Below are 16,835 nucleotides of genomic sequence, written 5' to 3'. Positions count from 1 at the left end.
GTTGCCGACCCTGCACATAGCAGGGGGATTGAAACTCAATGATCATTGTGGTCCTTTTCAATCCAGACCATTCTATGATTCTATGATTTAATCCTTAGCATGGAACTAAAAACAAGTAGCCTCTGTCCCCTATCTCTCAATCTGTGCAAAACAGTTTGGGAAGTGTGCAAGCTAAAGCTTGGTCATAGTTGTTTGAATATGTTCAGGCATCCTGATCTTATTTGTTACTGCTGCTTCCCTATAGTATTTGTAGAGAACCAACAGCCAGGCTGCACAAGTGATCTGATTTTCTTCTCTCATGCTCAGAAACTGCAGAATTCACAAGGACTAATTTAGGTGTCTACATCACATAGTCTGACTGTGAACCCTTCTCAGTAAGATACAATAAGATGTAAGGCTAAATACGTGCTTGAAAATGAGAACACATGGAAATAGCTTGCTGTGTCAGGGATGCAGGCTGGAATTTTCTGCTGGTGCAGAAACAACCATACTTGCATGGAGAAGCCCCACATGGCTGTGCAAAGCTTTGCTTTGCTGTTTCCTCAGTTAAGATGATACACACAGCAGTGTAGTCTCTTTTCCAGGAAAAAAAAAAGAAAAAAAAAAAAAAAAAAAAAGTTGTAAAATCCTTTTTTAAAAGAAATTCCCTGTTTGCTTTTCCTTTATTTTTTTTTTTTAAATAGGCCAAAAATATTTTTAATGTAGTCATATATCAGAAACAAAGAGATCTCATGGTTGCAAATCTCTGAAATATTCATTTGTTTCAAAGTAATCTGTAGGCATTTAAGAAAAGCTTTGTCTGTTGGAGTAATGCTTCTGACCAGAAATGTTATTTACACCTTATCTTTGCTTTGCAGCAGTACATGAAAAGAAGGAAGTAAAAGCAACAAAGGCAGCAGAGAAAGGTAAAAAGAAAACAAAGCATGTTGGCATTGTCTCTCTTTGAAAGGCAGCTGCACAGAAACAGAAACCTCAGATTCAGACTGCTGGATGACAGCAACCTTTAAATCTGTTGCTCTGAAAGGCTTAAGAGGCTTTTGATAGAAGAACTTACAGATGTTTGTAGCAAGAACCTTGGGGTGGGGTATGATTTGTATGGATGAGGTATGAATTGTAAGGTCTGGGAGTAAAAACAACAGAGGAGAGGATACAAGAACCATAAGTGTTGATGGAATGTTTTTCAGCTGGTACATCTATGTACAGTTTCCCAGGTCACCCAGAGCAGAAAAAAACATGGAATGGTCAACACTAAGACTAATGCAAATCTCCGTCCACCACCACCAAGATGGTAGTGAAAATATAAAGAAAAAGGTTGGAATCTTAAAGCATCTAGATGAAGAAACCAAGGACAGTGATAAAATAATGCAGAGGTCAAACAGATTAGAAAGGAAAAAGATCACAGTCAATGTCAGCTTCTGAATTGCAGAAGGCACAGAGGATATCAACATGAAGCTGCCAAACTTCAAAAAACGCATGAGATATGCTTGGTGTTTGGCAGCTGGCAGTGCTTGTCCTCTGCAAGGGCTCCCAGCCCAATTACCTGAATACTGAGATCTCATTGCTTAAATGTTGGACTGACTACTTGGTCACAGACTTCTTGGCACTAAATATGTTCGTAAGGGAGCGAGCAAGTCCTCTCCTATCAGGACTCCCATTTCTCCATTGTATACAATTGTATTTATTATTGTTGTACATTTTCAGTATTATATAAGGATATATGCTTCTAGTGTGCTTTTTTTTTAAAAAAAAAAAATTCTCTGTATTTTATGGCAAAAAGCAGAGCAGTAAAACTAATGATAGACCTAAAGCGTGTAAGACGTGGCTTCCTTTATATGATACATACCCTAATCTATACTGTTTTGCTGCTAACTGCCTATCAAGGTGATTTATGTATTTACTCATTCTCCAATTGCCCATTAGGGCCCTAATGATGAACTTGGCATTTTCATTCATACTGGAGTCTTTCTAAAACTTGCAAGTGACCTTTAGAATAATGTAAAGGGAATTATTACAGCTGTAACTTTCGTCAATGGAGCTATTGTTCCTTTCTCTAGCTTTTCAGCTTCAGCTTTACTCAGCATTATTCAAGATAGTGTGGGCATCCTGCAGCAGCTGTCAACTGCTTGTTAGTTGTCATGGAAAATGTTATAATTAGTTAGGCCTTAGCCTAGATTTAACTCATTGTTACTCTGGGTATTGCCATGCTATTTTCTGTTTTCTAATTTTCTAATTTCTGCACAAGTGCTATCTGCACTGCCTTCCTTCTATTTGACCATCTCATACAACAAAGTGGTGTTTGCTGAAAGATTTGTCTCTTCTACGATATACCATCAATAGATGGGATGTTATCTTCAAGATAATGTTATCTGTGCTATACAGAGCACAGATGGAGCAGTAAAAACCATAGTTTTACCTGGTTGGCATTGAGCTGGGATTTTTAAATCATTGGTTTTGATTCCTGAGATGCTCAGAACTGGGCCAAAGTAATTTTTCCACCTGCAATCAGCAGGAGAAATTCTATCTCCCCGTGCCCATGGCCACCTAGTTTTTGCAAGTCAAAGGGATAAGAACAACATAAAATATCTATCTCAACTACTTCTGCAGCTACTTCCATCTACTGGCAGGCAGCTCTGTTCCTCTGCAGTGTACAAGTGAACATGTACACTTTCAGATAGTTACTGCTTCTGCTTCTCATTTCTGTGTCCTGTGTGTACTGCCAATATGTTGCTCATTCCAAGGCAAATAAGCCAGAAGCACTTTTCAGATGATTTTTTGAATATTAACACTTCTGTATTTCTTGTGGAACTGTAAAAATATATGGTGATGGAAGCAGCACTCAGTTGTGTTTTGACTAAAGAGAAATCTACACTTAATTAACAGGTCATAGTAGTCTAAAAGATCTGAGGAAAAGTGAAGACTCCTTAATGAGGAAAAGTTGAATTTGTGAAAAAACAATATTTAAATTGAAGGAATTTTGAGCCCCTTAGATTGAGAAATGAAATCTTATTGTGCTAGCTATTGTACACCAGGATACATGTTAACAAGCAGAGGGAGCTGGTTAAAATTAGAATTTGTGATATAAGAAAAATACGAAGTATAAGGAGGCTTCCAGCAGTGCTAGAGTGTGAATAGCTCTATTTGTGTAGCAAATAGAAAAAAAAAGTCAGGAAGTAGCTTGATAAAATGAGGAAAAGGCAAAAATATTTTCTCATGTTACCTACTAGAATTAAGAAAGGTTATATGAGAGGTTATAAGAAAGCTAGCATCACTTAAAACAGGCTATTATGAGATGGGTATTTTTATGCTTCGGTTTCATGTCTGCATGGAGTACGCATGTAGATGAGAACAATGAAATTTTTTCATACATGCTGCCAAGCAACAATAGAGTCAAAATCACTTTCAAGCTGTATTTAAGTATATAGGAACAATATTTCTTTGAATACATTTTCAATAGCTGCTTGAATTAAAAATATTTTCCTACATGAATATGTATTATAATAATTCTTTTTTTATTTTATCTTTTCACCTTTTCTTTCCTTCTTTTTCTCTTTCCTCAGATAAACCAAAGATGAAACATGCAAGTAAGCAAAATATTTAGATATTACTTCTTCCTGTAATGGATAAATCAATGTTTTATCTATAAGTGGAAAATAATGTGTATAAAAAAATGCTGCTATTACTGAGAATTGGACAAGATTGTGGTAGATAAACTAGAGCTGACACAGCAAAGATGATATTTGTAACAGAATCACAGAATCTCAGAATTGCAGGGGTTTAAAGGGACCTCAAGAGATCATCAAGTCCAAGCCCCCTGTCAAAGCAGGTACCCTAGAATAGGTCACACAGGTAGGTTCAGACTAGTGATAATGGATATGTGAAGACATGTGAGTCTATTTAAGCCAAAGTTTCATCCCATAACATTGTATTCTTCAGTGACAAAAGGAAGAGACTTTTGCTATGCACTTATGATAAACCTATTTGCAAAGTGTACAAATATATTTTTTTTCCACAACAAATTCTTGTCTCCAAGTCTGTTAAACTCACTACAGATCTCTCTAAACCTGTTGTGCACTCTATAGGTTTCAACTATGCTTTCTGATCTCAATATATGTTTAGCACTGGAAATCAGTACAAAGCAAAGCTCTTGTGGAACTTGTGCTGCAAGTTATGCCAGACTCTGACAGATTCATGGAAATATAGAATTGCTTGATTTGGAATGGACACTTAAAGGCCATCTAGTCTAACTCCTCTGCAATGAACAGGGACACCTACAGCTAGACCATGTTGCTCAGAACCATGTCCAGCCTTTTTTTTTTACAACGGCTTAGGTAACTCTTATTAACAATGGACATGCTGTAAATTATTACCCTGGAAAGGCTCCTGAACACAAGAGGTTTTATATTGTGCATTAAATAATTTAATTCCATATTGACAAAGTAGCGTATTATTTATCAGTGTTTTTTGGATTAATCAGAAATTATTTTTTAGAAAAGAAGTAATAATGAGAGAGTGAAGCAAGAGAGGAAACGTCTGTGTCTTCCAAACTCCTCTCGTTGTAGAGTGCTGTAATGAATAAGGCAATTTGGAATTTTTCAGTAACACATGAGCACAGAAGAGAGTATTTTTCAGCCTTCTCGATTCTTTTTTTTTCTATTAACATTGGCAATTGGCATTAGCTTACTATTTAAATACTAATGTTGCTTACGTTTTTGAAAGGGCTTATTAGAGTTACTTAGTTCTCCTATGTATGTTCCATGGATATCCGAAGTGAATTGTCTTCTATATTTGTAAATTAATGACTGAATCATAAAATCCTGAGAAGCAGGTAGAAGCAGGAGAGCACAGGCAGATAGTGAAGCAGATGTGATGAGGATGGAAAAAGACAGCTTTATTACAGTGAAATTTCATTTTGCTTTTTTTTTTTTTTACATTGTTTTACAAATTCCTCTCCCAAATCTCTTTTCAAAATTGTACAGTCTAATTGTATGGCCATTTTAGAGGCACAGCTTAGAAGGTGAAGAAGAATTAAACATTTAACCCTTGAGGCCAGCCACTCCAGAAAATGTGTTTTAATGTCAGAAGTAAATGTTATTTTTTCACCTATTTACTTCTGTCATATTAAACAATATATTTAAATAAATAAATAAATAATATATTTAAATAAGCATAAATAAAGTTATATTACGGATGAATTCTTTTGATGTAGATTCCCCATAAACTCATCTTGTCTTACATGGATCCCAGTAGTAAATTATGAACAAGAAACAGTATTAATAATGATAAATTGCTATTGGATATGTTAAATGCTTTCATTACAAAGGTGCCAATTTGTGAACTGTGTGTGCTTTCAGGCAGTAAACAATCATCACAACTACCCACTGCAGCTGCTGCAAGTTCTGTCAGATCTGTCTACTAGACACAATGTAGTTTCCTTCTAACAAGGAATCTTATCCCATTTTGAGAAACCAAGGGGACCTTCTTACAAAGCCCTTCAAGATTTTCTGGCACTGAGTTGCTGCTGAGTTTCTTGGTTGCGATAAAGTTTTACTTCATATATGATGAATGACATTGTGTTTCTTTTCCAGAAAATGCCACTTAATTAATGCTTCTCAGATAGTATATTTAAACCCCTGAAATCATTAGAGAGTTAAAACACTCAGCATGAGGAAATTCAAAATCCAAGTCTCTGTTTTTTTCTGACTAATTTGTTTGGAACAGATTCATCTGTCCTCCTGATTTTGGAAAAGAGGGGAAGTTTAGGAGACATTTCATCAGACCAGAAACGTAATCTCTTGTTTTATCCAAAACAAAACTATTGCTTATTTCCTGCTGGTCAGGTAACTATCCCTCATCATCCAGTTTCCATTAAGGATGATGCCACATAGCCATCTTCACTACTCATTGGGAGGCAGAATAAAAATACCTCTTTGACCTATTTCACTATTGTGCTGCTCTCCCTTTTGGCATGCATCTGACACTCATGAAAGAACAGTTTCAATAAGGAGATCCTTGGACCTGCTCAGCATGAATGGAAAATCCCAGATGAGGGAAGTAGACTGGAACCACTTCTTATAAGTCAAAATCGTCAAAGGGTGATTTTTGCCTTCTCTACTTAAGGAAGTTGACATAATATACTTATCCCACAATAAGTAGAAGTTTACACATTGATAGACATCATAATTAAATCAATAGAAGACATTTTGTGACCTGCACTTGGTGAACAGAAAAGGGAGAATTTTGTACAACTTTCCCAGTCACTGCTTGACACTGTTTCTTCCAGTACATAGTTGTAGTCTCTCATATGATATACATTCTCTGAAGCTTAAGTCTTCTAGTTTCACTCCATTATTGCTTCTGACTGTCACTTTGTTGGTGTACAAATACATTTTTTTACAGATCCTGGAAAAGAGAAAGAATTGAAATATTCAGCTGCTATCAAGGATAAAGGTAATGTCATAGGGCATAATTGTAGAAAACCTAAGGATATATTCACATCAAGAAAATATCTTGCAATGAATTGGGCATTTTGTTTTTATCTTACATCTTAGAAAGGAATTTATAAGTGTAATAATAGTTCAGTAAATTTGTAATAAAACTTTATTAGTATTATCAGCAGTGCAGATAGATCTTCACTACCGTAAAACATCTTAAAAAAAAAAAAAACGTAGAAGTCCAAACTCAGAATTTAAGAACACTTGATAGCATTTTCTATTACATGCTACAGAGTGAAATAAGTGATTTTTCAGTGATATTTTTTCTTATATCAAAATTAAGAAATTTTCATTTCTTCACTTTGTGAGCATGCACAAAGTGCACATAGTGTTTTGTACTGCACATTAAATTGGTATCATGGCTCAGTTAGAAACCACCAATTATTCAATCAATCGTTATCCCAGAGGTATTAGATGTTAACCTTTTATCACTCTAGCTTGAAGATTAATAAATTATTTTTACAGAACATGGCAAAGAAAAGGAAGGAAAGAATCCTACAGCTCTAAAAGATAAAGGTAAGGATACACAAAAGAATATAATACTTATTTTAAAACCACACAATGTAGAATGAATGTATTCATTTAAAAATAATCATTGGAAATTTAATCTTTTAGAAATCTTATCCAATCAATATTTAATCGGTTAAAATTACATAAAGGATTTACAGCAAAAAAAGACCAAAAAACCATAAATAGAACAATTAATGTTCAGGAGACTCAAAATTAATTAAATATCACAAAGACTTTCTGAGTTATAGTTAAGATTTTTCCTAAAAACCTTCTTTTCTGAACAATAGAAAATGTATGAGGGCTCTGAAAGTAATGGCAGCAGAGGGGCAGACTGACAAAATGGCATCTGACATGGAAGTACATATGAAGAAATGGTGTCTCATTGAATTCCTCCATGCAGGAAAAATGGCACCCATTGACATTCACTGACACTTGCTGAACCTTCACGGAGACTAAACAGTGAATGTGAGCACTTCACAGTGAAGAGATCCAAAACTCGAATTCCTCTGTTTTAAGAGCTTCTTTTGAATCCATTTTGAATCCAAAGCTTCTGTTCTTCTGTCCTACAGTTCTTTTGGCAATAGCACTATTTAAAAAAGAGTCAGAGAAAATAAATTCTCAAATTTGAAGCTATCTCTGAGATACTCCGTAGATCACAATATTACAGTGTTAACCTATCTGTTTTATGATGTGAGTAAAATATCTTCAATCTTACAGTCTCATTTTATTGGGAATGATTAAGGTGAACACTGGAAAAATATATTTCCTTCCCTTTTCTTTTCACTAATGTTATCTCACATCTACTGAATTTATAACTAGCTTTTCAGCTCAAGAAAAAAGGCCATTTAGAATAATTAATGTAAGAGTTGATTTTCTGTTGACATAAGCATATTCAAATAATGTGAAGACAAGGAAACTCTAGGCTATAATTTGTCATGCAGTTTTTTGATATATTACCCAGCTAATGATAGTAGAAGCTGGTTCATACAGAATCTCTAACAGTAACACTAAAAAGCTTATGACATACTATATGCAACTTTTCACAAAATTTTTCTAACAGATGCACTTGAATTGCATTGTGAGTTATGTTGAGTTATTAAGATGACAGTGTTTGTGCTGTACAGATAATGCAAATTCACTCATACTTCGTGCTACACAATCTGTTTTCCAAACAAATGCTCTTTCTTTCTCTCTTGTTTGCTTCTGCCATGTTTTAGGATGTATTTGCATCTTTGCTTATGTAACTTCTGGGTGGATAATAAGTGTATTTATTTATATGCACAGAGTGTCAGGGGAAATAAGTAGTGAGTATTGCCTTTTTGCCATAAACATAAGAGCACATTGTCATTAAATAAACAAATGTACTGATTTACTTCTGTTGAACAATTCAGATGCTTCCTTTGAAGTAAACGTACAATGAAATAACATTTGCCCATAGCATTTTTGTCTGGAACATTTTTTTTCTCTAAACATAGAAAGCTATTTTGTGACACACCTACATAGAAATGATACCCCCTCTGACTTTAAAGGAAAGCGCTGAAAAGCAATATTGCTTGAGTTAGTATTTCCTTCTATTTACATTTACATATTTGTTGCTGCTGTTTGTATAAAAACTAGATCTTTACACTAAAGTTCGTATACTGCTGTTGCATACTTCATTATCACTTTTTTAGCTCCTGAGCTTCACTCTTGGATTAGGATGCAGGAGGAAAGCAGCAGTATAAATATTGGCTTCAAGACAATTTTGATCTTTCCCTTTTCTGGGACCAGATAAATGGTCAGTAGAGACAAAAAGTTTGAACCACCTTTAGTGAGTCCGTGCTTAAGTCTCTGACGAGGAAGTTCTGCTCCCTGGAAGGGAAGCAAGATGCTGATCTCAGAAGCATGTTGAATAAGACGGTGCCCCAGCAAAAATATCCTGCACTGATTAACAAAGGCATCCAAAAGAATGAGAGTCCAAAGTGCTGAATTTATTTTAGGACTAGCCAATTTTAGATGAGGTACGCAAGAGACAAAAAATACCTTGTGGTCACCACCAGTCAAAATGTATTGGTTTGTCCTGGTGGCTGAAATAGTGGCTGCTTATCTTTGAAATCACAGACATGCACAAATGGTCAAGCACACTTCTTCTATAGCCTCTTCAAAAGATTTTAGTCTTCACACTGAAGTTTTCTCTGAATCCCCTGAAGGAATCCACCTGCTACTGTGAAGACCAAGCTCCCTGCTTAAGTACTTATCTAGTCATGGTGTGATTTCTCTAAAGGATTCAACCACACTGTAAGCCAACTTTTTCTGTAGCAAGTCACACTTGAAGCCAGTTGGATAAGTGGGATCACATTCTGCTGCCATGACAGCCAGTAGGACTGTCACTTATGAGCTTATTTTGGAATACATTTTCTTTAATCATGATCCATTTATGGTTTTGGTTTTTTTCTTACTGAAAATTTTGTTAATGTTAATCTGGAATAAACAAAGTGGTTTTGGTTTTTTTTTTAGATGTTTAGGTGGTATAACCTAACAGATGGAGTATAATTAGGTCTACTCAGCATTGTGCAGACTCTGATTTTCTCGCACTTAAACCAAGAATGTATATAAACCCATGAAATTACAATTTTCTACTAATGTTCTCTGATACACACACTTAATACTTCAAGAGGCAGTTGCTTTCAAAAATATATACATTTTGTATTTGTACTTTATGTCAACTGTTTATTTATCATATGATATGCTTTTCCTGCATTTGCCGATACTAGAAACATGCTATCTAAAGGACTAAGGCAAAAAAATTTGGCTTCAGCCCATGAGAGAAAACAAAATAATCCTTTCTTCATGAAGTGTTGGATAAGGCCCTAAAAATTCCTAATTCTTTGACATTAATTGTATTTGCCTTAATCCTTCCTAGTTTCTACCTAGTGAGGTCTTCACTGACAGAGTTATTTATATTATTTTTATTACCAAGATTGCTAGTAATAGTGTTACATCTTAAGAACTACAATATTGTCTCTAGAGGTAAGGTAAATAAAGGTCAAAGGCTTATATCGTGCATCTCAAAAACTCAATTATTTCCTACAGAATCACTGCAAGGAAAAAATCCCAAGAATCCAGAAGGGTCAAAGGAAAAAGGTAGGTAGAGAAGTTAAGAATTTCAGAACTGATTATCAGAACAGTGTATATGAATATACATTCTGATATACTGCTGTTATTCTGATATACTGCTGTTATTTTATACCCAGCTTTCCTGTGATTTTAAAGGGCTACAAACATGTAGAAAGTGTGCTTTTATTCACAGGCAGTACACCTCCTTGATGTTAAAAGAATAACTGAGTTCTTGTCCTTGTGTTAAATCAAAAAATAAAGTTCCCATTTACCTTTATCAGAAGCCTCTGGCATTCAAGTTCTAATATTTTAACTGTATCTGTGTGGATTAAATTTTTACTTGGGTTCAGTAAAAGAAAATTTTATTAACACTAGCTAGTCTATTAAATTGCTTTTCACCTTGTAAATAATAGTTTTTCATTGCCTGCTTGAGAGAAAGATTAACAGTTTGCCCCAAATGCAGAGACAGTAATGACGTATTGGAAGTTTATTTTTTTGCACATCCAAGTCTAAAAGGATGAATGAAAGACCTTATAGTTTTGTCCTGTTCTTTGTTTCCATGCTGTTAAATCCATTTAATTATCACATCTTTTTTGCTCTCAAACTATCAAAATGTCTAACTTGTTTTCTTTTCAAGTGTCATCTTATTTCTCTAACCTGACTTGTGATAAATGTTAAATGTTTCTTTCTAGAGACTGGTAAAAGAAAAGATGTGATGGCTCCAGCAGTCTTAAAGGAAAAGGGTAATGTCACATCATGTAGTTAGGAAATAACACATTATCTTTACACAGCCCATTGGTATCAATATATATTGCAATTTCTTTTCATTTTTGTATTATAGCTTTTAGTGAAAAGGAGCTATAGATCTCTTCTTGTCCCTTAATAAATCTCATTCATCAAAGTGAATATCATCTTACATAATTCAGAAATTATGAAATCATATTCTTTACTATGATATTCTTTAACTGTTGCTTGACAGTTAACTGTAGCCAATATTGTCTTTGGAACTCGGGTCCACTTCAGTAAGTTAGTAACAGAGCTGTTTCTAAACTCATGATAGACTTAAGTGATAGACTTCATAAATCCGAGAGTATAATTTGAAATGCAGTGTCTTTGCCAGGTAATTTAGTAGGAATTATTTTTGTTTAGTTTTCAAATTCTAATTTGAGCCTTGTATTGAAATAAATAGAAATTCTAATTCCTAACACCTATCTTTTTCAAAATTTTGGTTAATCAGGAGTTATGTATGTTTGTTATAGTATAGACAGATATAGTATATACTGTCATAGCTGACTTTCCCCTTCATTTCTTTTTGTCTGATATTTTTTTCAGATTCTTCAAAAGGAAAGGAAATTAAAGTCCCAGCTATGACAAAGGATAAAGGTAAAAATCAAAAGCTGAGTAGAGCTCTAATTTAAGACTAAGCTATGCTGTCTTCGAATAGCATCCTTCACTTCTGTACCTTTTTTTTTATTTGTGTGATAAAGAAGAGATCTCTATGAGACTAAGATGTCATCAGTACTGTTTAGCCTCAAAAGCTATAGGGTCTTTCTTTCCTCTTTCTTAATTTCTTCTCATTCTTGCTATTTAAATTTGTCCTTTCACACTGTATTTCACTTCTATAATATATTATTTTATTGTGATTTACTCTCTCTTACACTGAAATATCAGTACTAGTCATCAAATAAAGATCAGCTGCAAAATATAGTGCATGACCTCGGCATTTTTAGACAGTGATAAAACTATGATTATAATAAAACAGGCCTTAAATAGTCTGGATCTTTTTGAAGCAGAGTGGGTGAGCTCAGATTGTTATTTCAAGGTCTAGGACATGAAAAAAATATTGATGCTTTATTGTACAATTTCTTTCAGCTTACTTTAGTCAACAATGAATACTGAAGTACTTTTTTTTTTTTTTCTTGGTACACTAATATTTCAATACAACTTAGCTTTATATTCAAGCTTTAGGAAACTGACTCCTACTGGCTTCTGACTCAGTTCTTGCAAACATATATAAGTTTAGGTAGTTTATTGAGGCATTAAACATTAGTTAGAGTCTAATATATTTGAATATTGAACTTCCTGTTGAGTTTTTAATTTAATTTTTTCTTCAGCATTCAAAAATATTTTTGATTTAAAGACTGATTTACTTAAATGTAGTGGTAATAAAATAAAACATTATTTATTATAAAAGATCAAATAGTATAAGGAAGTAACGTAAATGGGAGCTACTGGAAAGAAGGGGACAGACTCTTTAGCAGGGTCTGTGGTGATAGAACAAGAGGAAATGGTTTCAAACATAAAGAGTGTAGATTTAGATTCGATGTAAGGAACAAGTATTTTACTGTGAGGGTGGTGAGGCACTGAAGCAAGCTGCCCAGAGATGTGGTTGATGCCCCATCCCTGGAGATATTCAAGGCAAAGCTGGATCAGGCCCTGGGCTACCGGATCTAGCTGTTCATGTCCCTTCATTGCAGAGGAGTTAGACAGGATGACTTTCAAAGGTCCCTTCCAATGCTAAGGATTCTATGATTGTATATACACAAGAGTTTTCTAGATGCACAACTAATGAATTAGATTGAGTGAACTGCCAAACACTCAGTGGTACAAGAAATGAAAGTTTAAAAAATGAGCTGATCAACTCAGCTTTATCAGCCAAAACATGTTCTAATCAAGAAAGATAATGTTTATCTAAATACTGCTGGTTTTCACTGACTGCATGTGAAGTGGTTTGTGCTCAAGGTTTTTGAGAATAAAACTCCACCAGGAAACAACTCCACTAACTTTTTTAACTCTTCACATAGTATTTCATAGGACATATCACATGCAACTGTTCTATTTAGGCTTTTTTTTTTTTAAATTACAAATTGAAACACTGCAAGAGGCATAAAAAATCTTGTGTGGTTGTGTCTTATATCTTACAAGAGCCAAGATACGAATATTTTGTGCCAAATATGCAGTACAAGGTTACATTAGAGAGACCTGATATTCTTGTGACTAAGAGCAATAGCTTGGATGAAGCCTGAAAAAGAGCTGATTGGTTTTCATAATATTGGCAGGATGCGAAGATGAGCAAAGCCATAGTCCATTGCAGGCTAAAAGTGTTGACTCCACAGCGCCTCTGCCAGCTTCCTGAGTGAGATGAGAAATATCAGCTCTGGTTTTCCCTATTGGCTAGCATTCAACCATGCAGGTTACCTGTGGATGTGCTTGATGCCTTGCTGGTTCACTGAGAAAAACTGGTATCTCACAGCACTCTGCTTTTCTCTTTGTCTCCAATTGACTCTATAAGAACTTAAAACATTTGAATTAGACGCTACCTGGCACACTGGTCCAATAGTTTTCTTTAAGTATTGTTTATCGTAATTCTGTAAAGTGGTTATTCTGAGCAGAACTGCAGACCCTTTAAGAGCCCTGGAGTTTAACAGAAAAATGAAATTTAAATGGGAAGATTTCAGGTTGAATACATGTGTATAGTGAAGCAACCTTACAGTCTATAATAGGATTCAGTCATTTTTCAGTCACCAAAGTTCATGACAAAGCAAATCTTATACAAGCTCACTTCGCAGACAGTTCAGCTCAATTCTATCTGAGAGATATTCACAAGCCATTTCTTAGATGCTGGAATTCATATGCGTGCAGTACTTCCAAAAACAAATACAAGTAACTCGGTGACACTGAATATGTATGACAAGATATTGACATTTTGTCAGAAAACTGTAACCCCAATGCACAAAGTGGCTTTAAGCATCCTTGTGGGATGCTGCGCCTCTCTAAACCTCTCTTTCCTGAAAATAATAAGTGACATGTCACATAGATCAGGCAGTTTGAGAAAAGCCTTTGTAGGGAAAGTGCTCCAGAAATTTTGTGATCATTGCCATGTAAAGAAGTAAGAACAAGAGGTACCTTTTTTAGACAACTAAGAGTACACGAAGCTTCTTTAATAGACATCTTAGTTTAAAATAGCTAACCAGAAAAACACCTGGAGAAGTTGCAATGGTTTGCCACTTTGCAGTGATCTGTCTAATCCAGTATAAACTGCATTAACAGAAGTGACCACAGTCTAACCCCCACTTTGTTAAGACAAACACACTTTTGAAAAATGAATGTTGAATTTGCAAAAGTTGGAGGTAAAATTACAATAGAAATTAGTGAATAATAGAGCTTAAATATAAGTTATGTATCTATGTATTCTATATATATAAGGTTTATAAAATTTGCTACACGAGCCTGCCTATGTGGTCCAACCATGGCAGAATTGGTCATCTCATTTCTGAACAGTGCCAATTAGAAATACTTCAAGAAGGCACAAGAGCTTTAAAACTCAGACATCAAGATAATGGCAGATTTATAAATGCCAAGACTGAGATGCACGGCGAGGTAGTAAATTCCTATTGTAAGGCAGAACTTCTCCAAAAAAAAGTCTTCAATAGATAGAGAAAAGAAGAGAAGAACAGCAATAAAAAATGCACAATATTAATGTAAGCCATTTAAAAAAAAAAAAAAAAGAGCTAAAATTTTAATTAAAAAAACTGTTCATATAAAATGAAAATGGAGCAGTTTTTTAATAAATAAAATGTAACTTTGTCCTTATCATTTCATACTTTTTGTTTGATGTTTGCTTGTTTTGAGGCAATTTTTTTTTTAGTCAAACCAAAATGAAGTAGCATGCACATACATATGTGGAGGCATACATTCAGTAGACAAAACATGTTCATAAGTGAAAGTATGCCGACTGATATTTAGGCTATTTCCTGGAGGTAGGCACATGCTAGAATTCCCATTTCTTCATAATACAAGTCCTCTGAGTGCATATATGTAACTTTTTCTTTATACATTCTTGTGCGGTAAAAGACAATTTTGCAAAACATTCATTTCACACAATATTTGAGACCAATAATAAGGATTTTCCCTGCCCAGAATTATATGCTTCTCAACAAATTACAGATTCAGTATCCCTCTGCTTTATTGCTTACCTTTGGTCCTGATAATATTGCTCTCTTTATTGCACTGTTCAAGTGAAAAACTGCTGTTAGTACTTTGGGCACTTCCTCTGAAAGATGAGAGAGGTAGTAAGAGATTTGTGCCTTCTCATGCTGCAGAAAGACAAGAAGTCTGGCTAGCTCTCCTCTGCTCCTTGCTCTTTTGCTATGTTATTAAAAACAGATTTTTACCTATCTTTGGAAGCATGCTTGAACCTAGTAGGCATTAAGTGTCAGGAACCTACATAGGTACAGGAGAAGAAAGATTCCTGTAGGTAGTTGGTATTTCCTGTTCACTATCAATGAGAAGAAGGATCAGACTCCATATACAGTCGAAGGATCTCAGTAATGCACTTGCTCTGTTAGTGCTTCTACCCAATGACTTCATGGGCTGTTGAGGTGATCCAAGTGATCTAAATCCAAAGACATCCATGATTTCTGTTCATTTTATATCCTTATTCCTGCTCCCTGGAATAAGAATAATTTGAAGTGCAAAAGAGTCTGTGCTGAAACAGAACTCACACACTCGTGCTGCTTTCATTCTAGTAAAGTGGGCTTATGTATTCTCATTAAGGCATTGCTAGTAATGAAGAAAAAAGTGCTACTAACTTTTTTGGATGTTACCTAGTGAATGAAATTTTTCTTAGTAGGTCTGACAGCCAGTTCTTGCAAATTAGAACAAAAGAAATATCCGGTTTGCAGGGGATTTCAACCACAACATATTCCTTACCCATTAATAACAAAATCAGTGATGATAATCAAATGAGAAGTCATTCCACCAAGCCTCATTAAAACCTGAACTAGAAGAGGGAAAGGGCAGGAAAGGTGTTTTCTGATACTCAGTAAAAATTATTCTAAACACAGATGCTCTAGACAATTGAAAGGCTAAATTGTCCTTTCTGATGCTCACTATACTGATTTTTAATGTGATAAAAATTTCTCTTGACATTGGTAAGAGCAATTCTGAGCTTAGAAAGACAGACAAAGAGAGACAAAATATCTGTTAGGAATATCTGAGAGAGAAATATCACTTTATATGGTTCATAAATATTTTAAAACTGCACCTTCTTCTCAAACTATGAACAGATGGACAATTTATGGTGAGATGGGCAAAGGCAGTATCAACTAGTGGCTGCCAGCTGCTTTGCTGGAGCTGCTTGCATGAGGCAGTTTTCACTTCAGCATAACAGCATGCAATGAGCAGTTATCATAAAGTACCTGACATGTGGAATGAGTCTGTGCTTTATTTTTGTCTTACTGCAGGTCTTATGTCTGTTATCAAAATAAATGTTAGAACTTAGTCAAAACTTCTGACAACTTCAGCAAAAGAAGTTACTGTCTGAAGGTGTGTTGGGCTAAATATATTTTAACTCTCAAGAGTTATTCAGAGACTGAAGAATCAGTCAGGAAAAAGGTGAAATCATGATTAAAGTCAGGACAAAAACATGTCTAGAAAATTAAGTGACAGAGTCAAGGTTGCATGGTTTCTAAAAAGAGAAATTGTGTCTTAGATGTAAGTGCTTCATATACCTCAATAAAACACAGCTTTTATGGGATGGTTTAAATAGGCCTATAAAAAGTTCCAGAATAGGAAGCACTGCAGAAATTTAATAGCTGCTGCATAACTGGGACATTATTGAAAAAATTCAGTCTTTGATTAGGAAACAGTTATTGATTCATTTCCATATTAAAGCCCATTCATAAAATAATTCCTTGCCTAGATGTGTTATATTCCTTAATTAACAGAAGATGGAAA

At 34.8% G+C, this 16,835-nt stretch overlaps 1 protein-coding gene across 11 annotated transcripts in view; it reads left to right on the top strand.

Moving 5' to 3' along the window:
* The window catches only part of TRDN (triadin), a 208,688-nt gene that overhangs the window by 146,695 nt on the left and 45,158 nt on the right, over positions 1–16,835 (top strand). For 10 of the 11 annotated variants that reach the window (XM_048937079.1, XM_048937077.1, XM_048937080.1 and 7 more), the window contains 7 exons: positions 858–905; positions 3,558–3,581; positions 6,397–6,447; positions 6,957–7,007; positions 10,074–10,124; positions 10,790–10,840; positions 11,430–11,480. In XM_048937079.1, coding sequence (XP_048793036.1) covers positions 858–905; positions 3,558–3,581; positions 6,397–6,447; positions 6,957–7,007; positions 10,074–10,124; positions 10,790–10,840; positions 11,430–11,480 — 327 coding nt within the window. The remainder of the gene's footprint in view (positions 1–857; positions 906–3,557; positions 3,582–6,396; positions 6,448–6,956; positions 7,008–10,073; positions 10,125–10,789; positions 10,841–11,429; positions 11,481–16,835) is intronic. The other variant, XM_048937076.1, reaches the window with a different exon arrangement.

The sequence above is a fragment of the Lagopus muta genome, chromosome 2 (genome assembly GCF_023343835.1).
Source record: "Lagopus muta isolate bLagMut1 chromosome 2, bLagMut1 primary, whole genome shotgun sequence".
NCBI classification, from domain to species: domain Eukaryota; kingdom Metazoa; phylum Chordata; class Aves; order Galliformes; family Phasianidae; genus Lagopus; species Lagopus muta.
The sequence above is the reverse complement of the archived record's forward strand: the minus strand, read 5'-3'. Positions and strand labels throughout refer to the sequence as shown.